The sequence below is a fragment of the Vanessa cardui genome, chromosome 2 (genome assembly GCF_905220365.1).
Source record: "Vanessa cardui chromosome 2, ilVanCard2.1, whole genome shotgun sequence".
NCBI lineage: Eukaryota > Metazoa > Arthropoda > Insecta > Lepidoptera > Nymphalidae > Vanessa > Vanessa cardui.
This window is the reverse complement of record NC_061124.1, coordinates 12183612-12205862: the sequence shown is the minus strand read 5'-3', so window position 1 is coordinate 12205862 and position 22251 is coordinate 12183612. Positions and strand designations below refer to the sequence as shown.

At 32.1% G+C, this 22251-nt stretch overlaps 1 protein-coding gene across 2 annotated transcripts; it reads right to left on the bottom strand.

The window, feature by feature from the left end:
• Positions 1–4031: 4031 nt before the first annotated feature.
• LOC124542047 (gustatory receptor for sugar taste 64f-like) lies at positions 4032–20794 on the bottom strand. Of its 2 annotated transcripts, XM_047120004.1 has the most exons (11): positions 20587–20794; positions 19675–19819; positions 19040–19158; positions 13368–13547; positions 12469–12617; positions 11440–11562; positions 9763–9917; positions 8867–8911; positions 8004–8175; positions 6761–6850; positions 4032–4194 (listed from the first exon to the last, which is right to left on the bottom strand). In XM_047120004.1, the coding sequence occupies exons 1-11, from the start codon at positions 20696–20698 to the stop codon at positions 4066–4068; spliced, it is 1419 nt and encodes a 472-aa protein (XP_046975960.1). In that variant the 5' UTR covers positions 20699–20794; the 3' UTR covers positions 4032–4065. The 2 variants fall into 2 exon arrangements, with proteins under 2 accessions (XP_046975960.1, XP_046975961.1); XM_047120005.1 differs by lacking the exons at positions 19040–19158; positions 19675–19819; positions 20587–20794 and adding an exon at positions 13703–13904.
• Positions 20795–22251: the final 1457 nt, after the last annotated feature.

Genomic DNA, 22251 nt, shown 5'->3' with positions numbered 1-22251 from the left:
GCATTATACCAAATATCATAAAATTCGGTTTTTAGGTTTTGTAGTGAAAAAGCGATAGACAGACAGAGTTACTTTTCAATTTTAAACAGAAATATATATTTTATAAAAGTAAAAAAGAAAAGCAACAGCCTAACAGCCTGTAAATTTCCCACTGCTGGGATAAGTCCTCCGCTTACATTAAGGAGATGGTTTGGAACATATTCCACTACGCTGTTCCCATGCGGGTTGGTGGAATGCACATGTGGCAGAATTTCGAAGAAATTACCACTTTATATATATATATTATATACTATTGAAGGTATTTATTACTTGAGGTACCAAATTAAGACTCGTAAATAAGTATAAACTCGGCAGTAAACGGCTGTTTTGGCCTTTTCCCTTCCATCGAAATTTTGATGGGTCCAACATTCATGCGATTCGCCTAACCGACTTCCGTAATTTCATAAACGAGCGATCGCTTCATCTAATCATTTTGCCAACCCTAACAGATGCAATTATAGCAATTAATAATACTGGTGATGATGATTCGTCAACATTTTACAGAAATAACCTTAATTTTTGGACATTTGTAATATCAAATATTTTAACGGTACTTAATATAATTGCTGCTACATATTATATAATTTAAATTTGTAGCAAAGATATGCCGATCAGATTTTTTCTTATATTATTTGTCGCATTTTTTTTAATGATATAGTTTGGCGGACGAGCATATGGGCCACCTAATGGTAAGTGGTCATTATCACCCATAGACAATGAAGCCGCGCTGTAAGAAATATTATAATTCCCTACATCGTCAATGTGCCACCAACTTTGGGAACTAAGATGTCATGTCCTTTGTGCATGTTTACACTGGCTCACTCACCCTTCAAACCGGAACACAACAATACTGAGTACTGTTATTTGGCGGTAGAACAACTGATGAGTGGGTCGTACCTAACCAGACGAGTTTGCACTAAACCCTACCAACAAGTAAGTATACCAAAAAGTTTTTAATGAAATCACTTGATTGTACTCAATATCTGGCACAAAAAGAGAAGCTATGATACGTCAGTGGGAGAACACTGAATGAGTATTCATTTATGCAAAACAAAAAAGCAAACTTCTTTTGCAAGAGAAAGTCGGCAGACAGAAGTTGACTCAAAGGAATCGAACATAAAGCATATTTATACATATTAAATTTGCAACGGTCTTCTGTATTCCAGCGTTTTATATAAAAAAAAATCAACGAGAAATAGTTCCGAGTCAACTTTGATGTCGATGAATTGAAAGTTCTTGACTTTGAATTCGTTAAAGTATCCTAGAACTGTTCGGAAATTGAAATTTTCCTTTTCGAGAAACAGTCTTCTTCGTTGTTTTATATTTCATTAAAACGCTACAAAAAATTTGTCTTTGAATAATTTTAAAGTGTGGAATTTGCTCTAGCAAAAAATACCTACCTATAACCTTATTGGTGACTGGCCACACCTACGCATATCGCCAGCAACTAATTTAATTAGTATGTACCAATTATTTGAATTAACCATTCAATAAACTAGTCGTATGATGAAACGGCGCTTTTCAACCAGGAGGATGTAGGAGGAGATATCTTTTGCGTCATGTAAAACAGTTTCCAGTCAAAAGTCTTTATGTATTATAGACGCGTTACATTGGCGACAGAAAATAAGCGTTTTTTTATATCTAATTCCCGATTACCACTATTTTTTCAAACAATAATGAATAAATAAATTAAACCATCTCCCACCCAACATGATAAACCAGCTAAGTCAATAGTTTTGTAGTATCCTTTAGCAAAAAGAGTCGAGGTGGCCCAGTGGTTAGAACGCGTGCATCTTAACCGATGATTGCGGGTTCAAACCCAGGCAAGCACCGCTGATTCATGTGCTTAATTTGTCTTTATAATTCATCTCGTGCTCAGCGGTGAAGGAAAACATCGTGAGGAAACCTGCATGTGTCAAATTTCATAGAAATTCTGCCACATGTGTATTCCACCAACCCGCATTGGAACAGCTTGGTGGAATATGTTCCAAAAACCTTCTCCTCAAAGGGAGAGGAGGCCTTTAGCCCAGCAGTGGGAATTTACAGGCTGTCGTTATTGTTGTTGTTTGTTTCAGCAAAAAACTTTAACGATTCTTTTAATTTTGACTATTGAATATTTTTTGACTTCCTTAAGGGTTCCTGTTATAAAAACTTATACATTGTCATACAAAAGAGCTAGCCTGTGTAATTTAAATTAAAAAATACCCATATTGTCCAATAACCTGATATACCTAACTGCATCACCTGAGATTGTTTCAAAACAAATGGTCAAATTGCCTAACTTTGGTGGTATTTCAGCGAGCATCATTTTCATCATCCATGATTTTGGGTTCAAACCCAGGCAAGCACCGCTGATTCATGTGCTTAATTTGTCTTTATAATTCATCTCGTGCTCAGTGGTGAAGGAAAACATCGTGAGGAAACCTGCATGTGTCAAATTTCATAGAAATTCTGCCACATGTGTATTCCACCAACCCGCATTGGAACAGCGTGGTGGAATCATTGCAATATACAGTTGATGATTTATTCTCCTCGCATTATTTCATTGAGAATAAGTAGCTTTTGTACCTAAATCAATTACTTCTTTGGGTTCTATATCTATATGTCTCTAAATTGAAACGCTATTGTACATTCAGATATATTCGTACGTATATATATCCTTTGATAGTGGCGTAAAAGATACCCAATTTATCTGATAGAGAAACTTTATTACTGTATTAAGTTTATCAAGATCGGAACATATTGTTTCAATATTCTCTATAAATAAGGGATAAGTTATCGTGTTCATAGCACCATCGTAATCGTAAACCTGATTATCTGATATTAAGTCAAATTTTCTCGTAAGCTCGCGTATTATCTGAGGAAATTTTTTCATTTTCATAATTAATATTTTTGTTTTTTAATACCAGTAAAGTCTATATAGAAATATGGCTGTAAATTATTATTATTTAATCAATACTTAAGGCATTGATCAAATGAACCGCCTCGTTGGTTTATTTGCTGTATAGGCTACAGATCTCCAGGTCTTGTTTTGAGCCTGGAGACCGGAAGTTATAATTGCTTACACTCCTGAGCTTCGAATAGCATGGAAAGCCTTTGGTCATATTCCTGAACTTATTGGATATTCCGTTCCATCACAGAGAGCCTTACTCAAAATATACTTAATTCAAGTAGGCTTTTACAAGCACCTTTGAATCGGCATTTAACAACTATATCAAGTGAAACTACCACTGGTTCGGTTAGACTACCGAGAAGAACCGGCAAGAAACTCAGTAGTTCTTTTTTTGTGTTAGCACTCCCATAGGATGGCCAATCAGTATTACATCATCATCATTAGTGTACTTCCAAACCGCAATTACGTTGAGTATACTCCTGTATAATCCAATATAATCTTTTTTTCAATTTGGTGTTCAGTAAAGATCATTAAGATCCAACCAAGTCCTTAACACATTAAACTGACTATGAAACATTACCCAATCGTATTGTACTAACTCCATTTAAAACAAGTTTCGGAACTGCTGTTCCGAGTTAAGACAACTCATACAAAGTTTTGAGTTAATAATTTCAAGCAAACTTCAATTTAGTTATGTGAATAAAATGTATGTTTCGTTTTTCATTTTGTGTTCGGTCCCTTTCGTATACAAAATAAATAATAATATAAATACGAAATTAATATGCACATGTAGAATAGCATGTGAGTTGTCTCTGTGTGTGTATTTTGTGTTATATACATAAATATTTTGTATTCGCTTCGTATTGAGAACAGGTCAAAAAGTTATTACTATTGTAATTGATCTTTGTTTTAATATATCAGTATAAGTTTATTGTGTAAATTCAATGGAATATCAAACCACCTTTTATGTTTTAAACACATATTCTTTATTTAGATTGAATTGATTTTCGATTTAATTAATACTAAAATTGAGGTGGAAAATAAAATAAAAAAATTAAGTAATGCCTCTCGTACTAAAAATTCTATAACATTTATTTCATTTTTATTTTTAGATGATTAAACATTTTGATAGATTAAAAAATGGGTATAAGTGTATTATTATAAAGTGATAGAGTTGGATGTGTAGGTGATATTTTCGATGATTGAGGCTGCGAATTGAACTGGAACATCACTAGTTCATACGTCACGATGGTACCAGCCACCTACAAAAAGAATAAATTTTAATTAAAACTATTGCATATAAAAATTATATTCCTAATTATAACAGTTATTAATTACGGGATATTTACCATGTTTTTTTTATTTTTATTCGTTGGTGCTCGATATTTCGATATTATCTACGAATGTCTTGTTCACGAAGATAATAATAAAAAAACGGTAAATATCCCGTAATTAAGTGTAATAATAAAATTTTATATATTCCTAAAATTATAATTTAAAATCTTACATATTCCTAATTTAGTTAACGATATAGCCTTCACGATGCCTCATATGCGAAATGTGCATATTTAAGGTATTTTGTTGTAAAAATTATGCTTTTTCAGTAAGCGATTTATAAAGTGAAAAACTAAAGAAATATTTTTCTTCAATGATATTCTTTTATTTGCATAATCTATATGATCGCTAAATGTAAATACCTATATACCTACAGCATAACTAATAAGTTGTGTGAAATAAAATTAGATTCACTCGCTATATCAATATGCGGAAGTGAATCACCAATTACTTTTAATTTGGTTGCCTTCAAATTGAAATTAAACATTCTAAGTTTCTAATTAAAACTACTGCCGTCAGCGTACAAAGCAATCTTCTACCAGTTAAATAAAAAAAAGAAATATGACGTAATTTAAAAAGAATGTATTCCATTTTTAAAATGATAAGTATTTAATTTTTTCATTGTAATTAAGAGTTAAACTAGTCATTTAAAAAGAACGTATTCTATTTTTAAAATGATTATAATTTTCTTTTTTATCCTTATTAAGAGTAAGACTAGTAATTTAAAAAGAACATATTCCATTTTTAAAATTATAAGTATATAATTTTTTCATTGTAATTAAGAGTAAGACTAGTAATTTAATAAATAAAAAAATTAACAAAAAGAAAAACCGACTTCAAACAAAACACTATTTTAAAACAAATGAATATGCACGAAAAAGTAATAAAAATAATTGCGTATTCAACATATTTTTTAGAGTCCTCCTAAGTAAAATGAAATGAAAAATATTAGAGTACTTAAAAGTCGATTTACGATTATATAACGTAGTTATAGTTATTGGTATATTTAGAGCCGGTGTCAGCTACGGTGCCCTTGCCCCATTAATCAAAGGAAAGAAGCGATACGAGCCCCTTGATTGGTCCAGTATATTATTGTGTAAAAGGTAATTCGTAAAAAACATATTTGTTAAAGTATTCTCGTATTGTTTTTGATATATATACTGTAGGGTTTTATTGGCTGACACCAACTCCAAATATAACAATAATTATAACTACATTATTAATGCTTTCTCTGTCCCTATATCTTTAAATCTACGCAACGGATTTTGATGCGATTTATTTAAAAGATAGTGTGATTCAAGAGGAAGGTTTGCGTATATAATACATGAACAATATAGTAAAGAAACACTGATAATTTTAGAAGTTTGCGATGTGATGTCGTAAATAAACAAATCATGTAGTATATTTAGTATCAGTATTGCACCCGTGCGAAGCCGGGGTGGGTAGCTAGTTGATTATAATATTCGACAATGATAATTACATAAACATAACCACATTACGGAAGGTGACTCAAATATCCAAATAACCTATAAATAAAAGATTCGACTGAATATCGCTAACGTGCTTCTCAGAATTGTTCCGTTCCCTTCCGTTCCGCTACTTTGTCATGGATCCTGTGCTCAAAACCTTACCAAACTTTCACCAAATTACCCTTGAAGTATGTATTTTATAATAAAAAAAAAATATCAAAATTGGTTTACGTGATTTTCAGTTATTCACCTATTTGTCGCGCATATACATAATGCAAATTTAAGACTTATGTCGTTTTGATACGGATACCATCATCGGAAAAAAAAGAAAAAAAAGGGACCCCACGGGAAGCACTACCTTTCAAACAAAAAAAAAATTATCAAAATCAGTCCACCCAGTAAAAAGTTATGAGGTAACAAACATAAAAAAAAAAATACAGACGAATTGATAACCTCCTCGTTTTTGAAGTCGGTTGAAAAGAACGTATTCCATTTTTAACATGACAACTATTTTTTTCATGGTAATTAAGAGTCGGTCTTTACTAAGCAAAGCTAAATGGAATTACGATAATATTTCGTTAAAAGTTACGTGCATATCCGAAGTTTTATAGACGAAGATTTCGTCACCAACGCACTGGTAACAGAGAAGTTGTCATATTCTTTAGACACCGACAGTTTCAACACAAGATTTCCGGATCTAGTCACCTATAGACTAATATTAGTAAGTAGCTGTCCGGTGTTCGGCCGGATAGTATTTTAGCGGCTGGATAGGCCGGATAGGTATACGGATATCCGCTAATTATCAGGTGATATTTACCGGATATCCGTTTCATCTCTAATTTTAATATTACAACCAGACACTCCATTGCACTTCATGGAACATTAATAATAATCTAAATATCAAATTCATTCAAGTTATCGATAATTGAATGAATTTTATATTTAGTATAAATAATTATAAAATAGTTATGTCGCCATATATCTTAATTTTTTATCTTTTCAGCTTTAAGTACTCCTGACTTACTGTTAGTAATAATCCACGTGTTACGCTGAAGAATTGTAAACCGCTCAAAGCGATGTTATCTCCGTTCACTTGATCCAAAAACCTTTGAACCTGAAACGAAATTGAGGATATTATCAAGAATACTAGTGATGATGGTGATGGTGATGATCTACAAAGCTTCCTTCACATATAGACCAGACCATTCAAGAATACAAAAAATATTAAATAAACTTTTTTTTATCTGCAACTTAATATACATGCAATGAACTAGTGGTAATCGTGACTATATTAGTAAAATTAAAAGAAAAAAATAATTCTAAATTTAAAATATACCAATTTCGCTCGACTGGGGTTATAGCTGTTTATATGCCGTAGAACTTAAATCACATATCTTTTTTCGCGACTTTTTAATTTCAATCGATACAAAAATTTATTACATAACGAATAAAATAATACATAATCTGCTTTCCGAAGTGTTACACTCAGTTATTGTGACAGAAATATTTTCGTTCCATTTTCAAATTGTATTTCGTAATTTGACATTATCATCGTCTTAATGATTTTAATAAAGATGATGATCAATTTCATGCAGATTTTTTACTACTGGATGATAGATGGTGATACAACACATTGTCATGTAATTCTATACCGAAGATAAAACACATTTTTGCAGGAGTCATATTGGATAACATACTATGCAATCGTAAGAAAAGGCTATTTGACTGGCTTTTAAAATCAATTTTAAGTATATTATTTAGTAGAGGTTAAGGAACCCAGTAAATGGTGTTTTTTTTTTAAATTTCTATTACATATTTGCTGAAAAATATCATTTTAAACTATCCACATTTAAATAGCGCGCGAAAACGGTACATGGACAATATGGCACTGCAATGGGGTCGATGACGTCACCTGCCTGTATTTTAATCTGTGGTACATATAGTAGGCAAACAAGGTTAAGCAAGCAAGTGACTTCATCATAAGCCCGGCCGTTTTCTTTAAAAAATAGCATTTTTATTATTGGATTTTTGATAAAATTACGTATTATTTTTAACTTTCGTTAATAAATAAAAAACTTTAAACTCATAATATATACTGACTATAATAATTGACACTTTATTTTTCGCATTGCCAAATAGTCTATTATATAATATGATAGGGTGCCTTTGTAAATATAATAGCAAAATTAGTAGTAGCATAAATCCTTTCTTCAACCAACTTTCCGTCCGGTCACGTTAAACATAAATATAAGTAAAACAATGGTCACCTCGACACAATATACTGGCGAGGGCACGTCATAGAGGACAGTCGCTGGTACATTGGAAGCTGAGTTGACTTGAGATGCGATGAGTGACACAGTGACAGATCGGGCAATAAGAAAGACGAGAGAGAAGAAGAAATACGAAGCTGCCTCGTAACCTCCAAGGATGCTGGGCTTCCTAGAATAAATAGTATATTGTAGTATTATTAGCTCTGAGCGGTTTCATCTGCATCAAATATTACAGCTTCTCCAGTACCTAAGGGGAAGTAAGCATAAAGTTATACATATAGTCTAAAATATTTATCAATGATTGTGCTTGAAATTGAAAATATATTTTATAGTTAAAATGTAGATTCTAAGGTTGGTGTATTCAGATAAACCAATAGGAGTCCAGAGCAGAAATTTCAAATAACCTCAAGCAGGAACTCAGAATCAACAGGTATAGCTTGGCGGACGAGCATATGGGCCACCTGATGGTACGTGGTCGCCATTACCCATAGACAATGACGCTGTAAGAAATATTACCTATTCCTTAAATCGTCAATGCGCCACTAACCGTGGGAACTATGATATTATGTCCCTTGTGTCTGTAGTTACACTGGCTCACTCACCCAAACCGGAACACAACAATACTGAGTACTGTTCTTTGGTGGTAGAATAACTGATGAGTGGGTGGACCCTTCCCAGACGGGTTTGCACAAAGCCCTACCACCAAGAATATTTTATTCAATTAAACAAACTCGTACCTACTAATTATTACAAGTCAAGTATTTGTCGAGAAACTTCAGGGTCAACTCAAGTCGCAAATTTTTAAGAAGCAGAAGTTAAACTGCCGTCGCTTATGATCATAAAAATAACTTTTCACTCACCCTTTACCACGACTGCTGCACTCTCCGTTACCTTTGATGCCATCTCTATAAGAAAGTAAGTAAATATCATAATTATCAGTGAAGTAGCCTGAAGATGGATAGGGTATCCGATAATACCCATTTGCCGTTGAAACACTTGGACCTTGGACTTTCGAGTAGTAGTGTAAAAGGCTTCATTAAAGGTATAACACCCTGACTTATTGCCTAAATTGATGACAAGAGTACTGGTTGGTTTTTTGGCCGGAGGATCGGAATTGTGATTCATGGGGTAATGTTGCTAGCATTCTTTCCAACATTGCTCGTAGTCAAGATTTATACATATATTTTTAATTGTTTCATATTTATATATTTAAGAACTTAATGATTTTTGCAGTAGACTAGTGATGCATTAGTAGGTACTGTTAATAGAATATTGTTGCACACATTAGTCAAACTACATACACGACCACGTGATTTAATCGATCTTTCTAATTCCCTTTTGAAAAACGGGTGTCAACTAATTTTCATATTATTATAAAGAAAAAGTAATATAAAGTAACAGCCTGTATTTCCCACTGCTGAGATAAGGCCTCCTCTTCCATTGAACACGCTCTTCCAATGCGGGTTTGTGGAAAGCACATGTAGCAGAATTTCGATGAAAATAGACACATGCAGGTTTCCTCACGATGTTTTCATTCAACGCCGAGCATGAGATGAATTATAAAGACAAATATATAGTGGTGCTTGCCTGGGTTTGAACCCGCAATCATCGGTTAAGATGCGTTCTAACCACTGGGCCATCTCAGCTCTATATATTTTATTTTAATTTAAATATATCATACCTACCATACGATAATAGAAACAAGATACCGCTAAATGCAATATTCATAATGTAAAAGAAATTGCAAGAAACTTACTCTAAAGAGTTAAAAAGCTGAAGACAGATAAAGAAGAGGTTATTAGCGAACGAAATAAAAATGACTCCGTTGATGACGTCATCGACTCTTCTCACGAGCTGAGCTGCACGACAGTATTCTTCGCGAACTGTCCTCCAGAAAACCTCTGGTAAATACTGAAACAAGTATTTTTTTTTAAATGAGAGATCTATTTTATTTTATTATATTTTTATTTCTAATAGTGAATATAATATTTTTATTTATATATATTTTTCTATTATTTTTATTTCTAACTAATCAATTAGTTCATTTGATTTTTATAACACTAACAGCCATAAATTTCCCACTGATGGACTAAGGCCTCTTCTCCATTTGAAGAGAAGGCTCGAAGCGTATTCCACCACGCTGCTCCAATGTAGATTGCCGGATATACATGTGGCAGAATTTCGTCAAAATTAGACATATCACATATCGAGATCACCGCCGAGAATGCTTGCCTGGATTTGAATCCGCAATTATCTTAAATATTGCATAACTTTACCTAAAACAACTTACACTTACTAAATATTTACACTGTTATTAAGTTAGTCAGTATATAAAATAATAATAAAGCCGGTATCGCACTGGTTCCGAGAATTTAAACCGATATCAGGTGAATACGCGTTGAGCGTATTGAATATGGAGGTAATACGAGTACAGTCGATTCCACGAAACGAGTTCCCAAACGAAATTTCCCCCGAGCGCTCAATACGTGTGACGTCATTCGACTAAATAATTTCCTAAGATTGCCTTACGTGTCAGATTCGTATTGGTCATCTCTAGATACATGCATCAACCAATGAGGTGCGAGTATTCTGTTCCCTGGAATTTAACGGAAATAATTTATAGTAGAAATTTAAATACGCACATTTTTGGATATACTTACCTTTTACCTTTCACTTTGAGAAGGTATTATAATACCTGCAGTCATGTAATCGGATTTTGCATTACGTATGATGGACGACAAATGTCCCTATTTTCAATTTCAAACTAAGAATTATTGATGCAAATATTGTATACGTGATTCACTATATATATATATATATATATATATAAATCAATTGTTAGATACTTTTATGTTTTAGATGACTTTAAAGACTTTTTTAGAATATTAAATAAAAAATATATCAAATCCCTTGAATTTGACTTTTGTGGGTCGATTTATCAGCATCCATTTATAATAGTCCTTTTTTACTCAATGTATAATTGTACATGTATGTATACACGATGCATATGCCAAAATGACATTTTTTTACAATTTTTGTCGGTCTGTCTGTTTGTTCCGGTTAATCTCTGCAACGGCTGGATCGATTTTGAAGGGACTTTCTCTGACAGATACCTGATATAATAAGGAGTAACTTGGAGTACAATAATATTTCTTTTTTGTTAAATTTGAACGCGTACAAGGTTGCGGGCACAGGTAGAGTTTAATATCCTGTGTAAAAAATATCGAAAACATCAATATCCTTTTGGAAAATGAATTAATACCATCTGACAATGAAGGCTACATAATCGAGCCAGCTCATTGGTCAATTCAAATATCGCGCTTCTCTGCTTCTCGTTACACACTTCCGTTCCCCCGAAACTATTCTGACAGATTTCTGGACGGAAAGACGTTACGCTTTATTAGCTTAACAAATATAATATAAATAATTTCACCTTTCCTTGGGCGTTGAGTAATTGTTTATTGACATAGTTGAGTCTTGATGTTAAATAGTAGCTTATGCATATCACGAATAAATCGGAGAAGTTCCATATAAACGTCGATTGAAAGTGCAGAAACTGCAACAAGATGTATAAGAATAAATACTATGTCATGGTTATGATGATTACTAACATAATATGATCATCGCAACGTGCTGAAACGTGATATCCGACATTAACTATAACAATAATATCACTTAGGTAATAGATACAAGCGTCAAAATTGCGTATCACTAAATCAAATCAAAATTTTGTATACCCTCCATATATAATTAATGTTTATAAAAAAAAACACACTTCGGTTAATGATTTTAGTATTCAGTTCACTTGGAAACAGTAACAGAAGCAGCAGAATTTCTGCACAACCTTCAAGTTTTTTGGGCGGGAGGGGGATTGGGCCTCCGGAACTCTCATACTGGACTATACGTAGTGGCTTAGCCAGCACTTTACACCGATTTTAATTGAGAAAATGGCACTTCCCCAGGAGTGCCGGCCCGAAAGGCATACAGTGTGGCACTCCCACTATAAATTATATAATTTTTTATTCACTATATTATACTGATGATTACAGCTGAGTTCTACAGTATAAGCCCTACTCTAGTATTGTTATAGTCTTCTGGCGTACTGTAAAATCTATATTAAATTTATATAATGTGAAATAATATAAATGTGAAAATAGCTCTGTCAGTCTGCCTATAGGTCTTTCAGGACCAAACCGCAGAACTGAATGTGATTAAACCAGGTAAGAAGCAAACTTGAACTCCAAGAAATGACGTAGGCTTTTTTTAACACATGTAAACCAACACCGTAAAATGCGAGAGAAGCTGCGGACGACTACTAGGATTCTATATACCACATTTAAACAGATATTTTTTTTATTATTTTTTTACTAATATAATCAAATCCTCACACAACGTTTGACGTAAAAATAACTGATTTTGATAAATGAAAAGAATCAAGTTAGTAAAACATCAATAGAATTACCTGCGTTAATATTCCCAAGCCAAATGAATAAGGTAAATAGTTGAAGACCCATGGATAAAAATGTTTCACGAAACTTGCGTGTGTCATATCTTCGCTTTGACATATCATTGCTCCCGTGTAAGCTGATAACAGTGATAACAGATGTTCCACTAAAAGAATATAATTATAAGATTTAAAATATAATTATATGATCTTATTTATTGTGTGTACAACGGTTTTCATGCGTACACCACTCTATGGTCCCGGATTAAATTCCTGGCCGAGTCGATGTAGAAAAGGTTCATTAGTTTTCTAGGGGTCTGGCTACTTTGTGGTACCATCGTTTCTTCTGATTTTCCATAACAAGTGCTTTAGCTACTTACATTTTAATATAATTGTCATTTAATATAATTGTAATATTTATTATTTATTATATTAATAGGTGCGTTAGTTCATTTTGCTATTATGGAATTTGTTGTGATCTGAAAGTTCTTTTTTAGTTTTACGATTTCGTGCAAGCCTCTCAGGTTAGGTGCCATCACTCATCATATATTCTATCGATTCGGATACACAGATAATACTTTACACGTACTCATACACTCGTACTTGCCAAATGGATGAACAAATATTAGGCTACTGACTTCTCAAGTATGCTAAGAAATTTTCAAAATAGGAACAATAGGTACAGTTCCCTCACTAGAATCCTCATCTTACCCTTCTGGTGGAACCTTTTAATTTAATTCATAAAACCTTATAGACAATAATAAGATTAAACATGAACCAGACCTAATTTAATTTGAGAATGTCTCTACGCCTTGCTGTTTCGTTTTTCGAAATGATATCAATATATTTAAAACGAAAATTAAAAAAAAACAAATAAATCATAATATTTAAGTGGAGTGCATACAATGTAAACTTACCTAAAGCCAAGAACAAGACAACGCCGCAAGTAGCGTTACATTTAAGAGTGAGGGTTCGATCGTGATATGGATCTTGGTCTTCCACGTGGGCTATATGTCGGATCAAGTCAGGCCAGCGATGGGCGACACGAAGGAACATCGTCGTAGTAATACACGTTGTTCCGTAGAATATAAGTGGTGCTGGAATTTTCGTAAAATAATATTACACATACACAAGTATTTAAAACGGGATATTTACCATGCTTTTTTAGATTTTTGGAGCTCAATGTCTTGCTCATGATACTTTAGTTTTTGCATAGATATTGAAGGCATTAGAAGTGTCCATATCGGACTACCTCATTTCTCGTGCGTTTGCTGCGTAAACACCGTTCACCACTACTATTGTCACTTTCACTCCTACTATTGTCACTTGTTTCATTTATATGCACTCGACACTCGGTCTCGTGTTTTGCAAACACATAGTAACTATCCCGTTTTAAATAGTCGTAGTAATAAAAATAACCATGTTACATTGTACACATTGGAATATTACAATGGATTTTTTTGTATAGGGACTGCTTTTAAATATCAATACTGCATTGAATTCGGTCGTAGCAGCCAGTTTCAAGTATTTCAGCTGCTGAAGTGTTTAGTCAAGAACAAGTGCAATCTACTTCTATTCGATATATTGACCATTCGATATGAGATAAGGATTCAAAAGTGCTTGTAATATCCTACTCGAATAAAGTGTATTTTGATATGAATAATGTTATTTGAAAATACAAAACCAGTTGTCGTACTAGTTGTTAGACGCGATGAATGGTTTTTTTCATACCAAATTACATCGAATCCAGTTCTGCGAATTAGTCGTCAAAGCGTAACAAACAGACAGACAGCGTTACATTCACATCAGTATAGATTGACATTTATATTCATATATTTGAAGGTAGACTACCACCAATTATAGAGGAACACAGAGGTTTATAAAATAAAAAATAAATGAAAAACAAAGTACAAACACTGTGGTAGATGAAAGAACAGCAAAGGCAGAGAAAGCACCTTTGTCTATGAACAAAAAATATAAAAAACTAGATTATTGTGATTTCGTATAATAATACTGACTTGATTGGCTCGTTAGTGTAGTAGATAGTTATAAGGTCAATGACCCCGAGGTCTTGGTCTAAGCCACAGATCAGGCCGATAATAAGCTATATAGCTATTATTAAGATTTTATTCTTATCTATATTCTTATATATTATATATCTATATTTTTGTATGTCTATCCTTCATCGCCGAGCACGAGATGAATTATAAACACAATACACAAATTAAGCACATATACCTATATAGTGGTTGCCTGGTTTTGAACCCGCAATCATCAATAACCACTGGGCCATCTCAGCTCGCTGTGTGATATGCAAAGAGGTTCTCAATTAACGTAATATTTAAATCTGTAAATATTTCCAGCTTCCACGGTAGCAAAACCGCTGGAAACTGCTAATTTATAATAATATTTTAATGAACTTAAATAAACATACGCTGATACTTCATCTATTCACAATTTTATTTGAATCTTTGATCAGATATGGTCGCAAGAAACTATTTACAAATAGTTTCTTGCATAATTATATAGAAGCATATTTTGATAGATTGATTAAATTTTAATTATAATAAGCTCATTAACTTTTGTTATTACATACAAGAGATTCATTAACAGAGCATAATTACCTGTGCAGAGTTATAAGTGCGTGAAATTAGTATATTACGTTGATTTATATGCAGATTATTTTAATTTAATTATTCATCGTTATAGTTATACATAATCATGTACTTTTGAAAACTTATGTTTTGTTGTGGTTTGAATAATTTTATCGTCAATCGAATGTTATAACAACTCCATATTTGAATTAAATTATGATTTAAATATTCTGCACTGCAATAAGCAATAATCATTTTTAGTTACTGATTTAAAAAGGTTTTAATGCATGTTTTAATTAATAATCTAATTATTTGATAGTGGTAGCTTCACTTAATTGTAAAATGACGATTCAAACGTGCTTGTAAAAGCCTACTTCAATAAATTTTATTTTGACTTTCATTTTGTTTGTAAATAGAATAATCTTTAATACGTTTTGACATCATTAAGTATTCTTCAATTGTTTTTATTTTATTTTATTTGTTATATTTGCTATTCGAACAGCAAAGCAGTTTAAAATTTCTAAAATTTTCACGCCCTTTTTCATTCGATACATTTGCCATTCGAAAAGAAAATTATTATAAGTCTTAATGAAATAATTTTCTAAAATTTTCTCGCCGATTTTCCGAAGTCGAATCATTTTTAATATAAAATTATTCAATTCAGGCGTCTTCGTTAAACTTCCAGCTACCCGCATATCAAAACTTTCGTTGATAAATGCAAAATTTGTTCGGTTTTGTTTTAAATATTTCTCTTTTATAAACTAAATTGATTTATTTAAAACAAAAATGTTACTAAGAGACTAACATAACATAAGGGTTGTCTGTAAGAGATTGCTTTAAGCAATAAGACCGCCTTTGCACGGTTCTCTTTTTTGTTATATGTTCTTGTAATGTTATGTACACTGTATCTTTTGTCTTTTGTGTGCAATAAAGTGTTTATAAATAAATAAATAAAAATAACATTCCATATTATAATTATCATAGTTTTCATTAAATTTTATGGCTTTAGTGTATTTGGTATGACACGGAATTAAAATTATGCCAAGACATTAATAACTTTGAATATATTTCGTTGTGTCAAAACAATAAGTTAAGCAGATTCGAAATTGGAAATATTAAAACCTTAAACTTTTATATCTAGTAAAAGAACAGCCTTATAATCTTCCACTGTTGTTCAAAGGACTACTTTCCCTTTTGAGGAGAAGTTTTAAAGCTTCCTCCACTTTCCTACGATTCAGGTTAGTATTTGTCAGATTGCACCAATACTATTGCAAGCTGTTTAAAATGAATAAATAATATGTACTGTACATAAATATGATTATTATTTGACTATTTTTATTAAAATATGAATAAAATCAGCAAGGCGGGTAGTCAAATAAATTGTAAATGTAGAAGGGCTAAAGCTTTTAAAAGCACTGTGTGAATATATTTACTCCCAGATCGTTTGAGGCTTTGATGACGAAAATAATTTTAGGTAAGATTATTGTATTAATTGTAATGTTCATTGTATTAAATTAAAATCTAATAATGTTTAAATGTGTTGTGTAAAATAAATATACTGTATGATGTGTATTTTCTGTTTTATTTTAATATAATAACAATAGTAAAACGTTAACACTATATATTATTAATAATTACGAAATATTATGTAACAGTTTAAATTTGTTTGTATGTAGGCGATGATATAGGAGGATGTAGGTGATGATATGATCCAGAACCCAGCCCAGTTTTCTACAATCTGAGTGGATGTAAAATATATTTTCTATATCTTTATTAATAAATTGTCCCCATGCAATGCCGGGACGAGACGCTAATATAAAGAAAATATAATACGGCCATGTATTATATATATGCATGACACACGCAACCGGAAGTTGGGGCTCCAGTGTAAGGAACCTACTATATCTTCTGTCAAGTAACGATGTGTTCTGAACCCTTGTAACAACAACAATGAGAGCCTCTTAATATATTATTAAAAAATCTTTATTAATTCCTATTGATAACGGTAAAAAAAAGAATATTGATATTTACTCCATGATTTTGATCACATGACTCGCAAACACACACACACACACACACATACGCACACACACACACAAACTCTGCTGAAATAAAAAAAAAACATATTTTATAATCTATAATATATTATAAATGTGAAAGTAACTCTGTCTGTCTGTCGCTCTTTCGTGACCAAACCACTGACCAAACGAATTTGTTGAAATTTGGTATGAAGCAAACCTTAACTCCTAGAAACGAAAAAGACTACTTCTTAAGCGACTTCAAAAAAAGGAGTGTTCTCAATTCGACCGGTATATATTTTTTTATGTTTGTTTGCCGATTACTTCGCCATTTATAAACCGATTTTGATGATATTTTTTTGTTAGAATGAATATACTCCTGGAATGGCACCATGATTAGGATATCAGAGTCTGATGATGTGATCCTGGAGAAATCGAGGGTAAACCTCAAATTTTAGAGTCTATATAATATAAGTCGGACGATTTTGAGTGAAAAACTAAATGTAGAAATATTTACATACGATCGACCGATTTCAATAATACGTGTTTAAATCAAATTATTTTATTACTTTTTTAGTGATCACTTTGATCGTGTCGGTGTGTCGGTCTTGACTTTAAAAAAAAAATTTTATTAAATTAAAACGCAAGCGAAGCCGCGGGCGAGCACTAGTTATAATATAAAAACTATATCATCCGAATTAAAACATCGAGTTAGCACTATGTTGGAATTAAATTTATTGTCACAAACAGACAAACTAACCGTATATATCAGAACACTTAGTAAATTATTTAAAGGCCAAGTTTGAATGCCCCTAAATCGAAGCTGCATCAAGCCGAGAACTATTTAATTAACGAGATAAGAAAACTTGAAGCTCAGCGGACTTAAACTTGATCACAAAAGTCTCCTGCAGTTCGGTTTATACAATATACATATTAGGTTATAAATATATGAATTATTGAATCAATTAAATTTAGATGATATTGCAAATGATCTTACCGACTATAATGAACATCTAGCTGAAAATTAAATGATCCATTAAATCTTTGATTGACATTTACTGAGAATCTGATCAAGGAACCTTATGTGGCATACAATTTTCTTCCTCGCTCTCTATTTTCACAATGGTATCAAGGTATGTAATAGTGGGATATGAGAATGGTGTATACGACGTTTAGAATGATAATAAATCTTTGATCTCGTAAATGAAAAACATATAATCGTAATAAAAAACAGAATTGGAATCGTATAATTTGATAAATGTAAAATACCCTCAATTTTTTTTATTGTAGAATAGAATAAAATTCAAATCGTTGAAGATTTATGTCTGAAGTGTTACCTCATTAAAATATACGATAGGTAACATATAATATATGTTCTTATGACGTTGAAAGTGCTTTATTAGATGACAAATAATCACGCTGGAGTTTTCAACAAATGTAATTACTTAAAATGCTTTAGCATCGTTCATTTTGAAATATCCATTGTCCTATATAACAAGAAGCACAGTATTTCATTGTTTTACATTGAATGAAGTAAACACAAAAGATTTAGTTCGTTTGTCGTTTAAAATAAAATTATCTATTGTAAACCAATCAGAAAATACGTTGTTTGCAACGTTTTATTAGTTATAATAATTAGTGTATTTTTTGTGACTTTAAAATTATTCATATTATATTATCAGCAAATAACACAATATCACAAATACAATTAATATAGTCCATCTTTATCATATGCGAATATCAGAAAAAGAATAAGGCATAAAATTGATCCCTGAAGAATGCCCATTCTCATATTGAACATGGTTTTCTTTTGAATTTTTGATTTAAGTACTAGCAAGGACTGTAGTAACAATAAGTATAACATCAACTTTTAACAAGTTACAATACTTAAATGTTGAGCAAGCTTTAATATTTCACTTGAATCACTTACGTAAAAAAGTATAATTTAAAAAAATATTATAATAGCGTAATACTTACTGGTCCCATTTAATGAAGAAGCACTATGAAGAACTTTGTATAAGCACATAATTGTGATAAAAATTTGTCCAATCAGCGACAAGAGTAGGTAACTGAATTTGAATGACCACCATACGAATCTAAAAAAAAATAATGCATTGCTATGTAGTAGATAAGCAGTTACATAATAATCACGACAAAACAAAAAGTACAAAAGAAATCTATACTTGGTGGTAGGGCTTTGTGCAAGCCCGCCTGGGTAGGTACCACCCACTCATCAGTTATTCTACCGCCAAATAACAGTACTCAGTATTGTTGTGTTCCGGTTTGAAGGGTGAGTGAGCCAGTGTAACTACAGGCACAAGGGACATAACATATTAGTTCCCAAGGTTGGTGGCACATTGACGATGTAAGGAATAGTTAATATATCTTACAGCTTCATTGTCTATGGGTGATGCTGACTACTTACCATCAGGTGGCCTATATGCTCGTCCACAACTTATACCATAAAACAAATATCTATTCGCAACAGCTTCTAGAGCAGCTTAGAGTAATATATTTTAAACAAAAATCTCCTTAAGGGGAAATAAGTTCTTTTCTAATTTCTAGTTGAAACTATCACAGAAAAAGCATAAAACTATTAGTGGAACACATACCTAACATCTATCGGCGATGTGCTGTAAACTCCTTCCACGGGAAGAAGTGAAAACATTTGTCCAATTATTAAGGTGACCCGTAATGATTTCTGGAACGTCGCAGGAGTTTTATTCCCTTTTAATTCTGACACACCGACTTTATTGACTAAAAAATAAATGTGAGATACATATTTAAAAACCTTATTCATATCTATAGTTTTTAGCGTGAATCTTCACCATAGCGAATGCAAATAATCAGTTGTACTTGCAAATAGACCAACGACCGGCTGTTTGTAAATATTTTGCTACTTCTTCAAATAATAAATGAGTAGTTAAATGTTTTTATGTTTTATTTTTGGTAGCGTTTGCTTAAAAGATTTTAACTACAAATTCATTATTACAGTAAGAGTTTTTAAATTAACATGGTTATTTTTATCGTTTAATTACCATTTTACGAGACAGCCTCGTGAACAAGACATTCGTAGATAATGTCGAAATATCGAGCTCCACCGAACAAAAATAAAAAACATGGTAAATATCCCGAAATCAGTAACTTAAATACAGTAGGAGTTATTTAAAAAATATATCCGTCTTAAAATTTTCACCGCTAATGGTCGAAGATAAATGGCGAATCCAGTAATTAATTACGTAAATAAATTGGAACTGTAAGCTTTTTCATATGTTTTCGTATTAACTTTTACACTTAACACAGTTATTGATACTAGTCCTTCTTCGTACTTAAATTGAAAAATAAAATCACGTTAAATATTAAAACGGGCATTCCACAGGGATACATTTTATGTCTTATTTTATTCCTGATATACATACATACATATGCATACGATAGACATGGACTATAATGGATTGTATCTATAATAACAGTATATTTACATTGATTATGTATTTATAAATGTTAGTCTAGAGGTCGCTTACTTTTGTTCGGTATCATGAAAGGTGTCTTCCGTTTGTAATTCTTCGGTTTCATTATTTGCTTTGGATCGATTTGGACGACAGTTACGCTAAAAGTTTCGTTTTCCACCGTCATCTATGTTTCTTGTTCTCCTAGAAACGAAAGATAAAAATTGCAATAGTTAAGTTAAGCCGCTAGAAATACAGACACGAATGTGACTATGAAAGACAGAGATATCGCGTTCGATTAACTGACCTATCTGGGTTTGCGATTTCAATCAATCATTAAACATGAAGTCAGCTCTGTAATCATAAAGGGTTATTGGTTATTCGACGTATTGCCGTTAGGAGGTGATAGGGTCGACTATTCGCAACTATTATAACTCCCACGCGCAATATGCAAAATTGAACATTTTTTGTTTCTTGTGATTTAGCAATATTCCAAAATAATTTAAAAATATAATTTAATCTAATTTTTCTTCTGATTTATAAAAACAATTAACTGGATTTTTGTCAATATGAAAACAACAATTATCGTTCCAATTCTAAAAATTTGAGACGGAATTCTGTATATATATATTTTTAATTACAGCCACAAAGCCACGAAAATGCCTTTAAAAAGTGTTATGAAACTTTACTAGCAGATTTTTTTAAAACATTATCGTTTGTTTAGCTCTCAAAAAATGTATAACAAATAGGTTCTTATTTTAAAGCAACTGAAAAAAGAATGACCACAGGAAGCTAGTAAAAATTCGTATTCGAACTAAACTTAAATTCCGTCCTTGAATATCAAATGATTATGAATGCAAATTGATTAAATCCGTACTTAAGCTAAAGCTGGCGAGTTGAGAAAAAAAAGACACTATTTTCAAATAGTTCTTTTTTCAAAAACATTCCACGCGTGCATTATTTTTAATTTACAAATTAGCGTAGTGTTTTTTTTTTTTTTTTAAATACACTCACGAGTAATTTTTAATTTGAATTTACTACTGCAACTTATTTGAAACATAGAGAAAAATATTTGACCGAAATCGAACAGCAAGGGTTTGGAGTATATGTCAATAAATCATAATATCAATCAATATAACTTTTCTTCCCTGTTTCATGGAAAATGAAGCCCGATGAGTAACAAAAGCAGAAATCAGTAAAAAGTTAATAAGAAATCCTAGAAATGTTTCTGTTTATTCGTTTCATGTTACTTTTAAGTATTATAGATATCATAAACTTTTCCTTCGTTTAATTTTCAAAGACTCTTAAGTGGCCTTAACACGTGGAAGTCGTTAGGCCTCTCCAGATTGACGTGCGAGTCGATTCGGGTATCGTGCGTATCCGGGCGTGAAATGCGACGGGAACTGTTCACTTTTTTACAAAGGTCACGTTCTTGCCAAATTTTCATTCCAAGGATCTTTTGTCATCGAACAAAAACCCGACAAAAAATATGATACAATGCGAATGCCGCTTAGAGCCGTGAAGAATACGTGAACCTCATATGCCGTGGCTTTACATGATTTTGGAATACGAAAAAACCGAAATAATTAGGTCTTCTTGAAATCAGACCGATCATAATAAATTCCACTGAAGGTAATATCTGTCTCATTTAGTCGTCACAATCACCTTTCAAGGTTTTAATAATAGAAAGGGATAAATATCTTTCAAGATTCACCACCAAATTATTTCCCCTTTTAAATT

Coding starts and splice junctions, on each gene's coding strand:
- LOC124542047 (XM_047120004.1), bottom strand. CDS start 20,698: ATGACGGTGGAAAACGAAACTTTTAGCGTAACTGTCGTCCAAATCGAT. Junction 12,618..13,367: donor TGTCTTGTTCTTGGCTTTAG/GTAAGTTTACAT, acceptor ATATTCTTTTAG/TGGAACATCTGTTATCACTG. Junction 9,918..11,439: donor TACTCAACGCCCAAGGAAAG/GTGAAATTATTT, acceptor TACTTGTTTCAG/TATTTACCAGAGGTTTTCTG.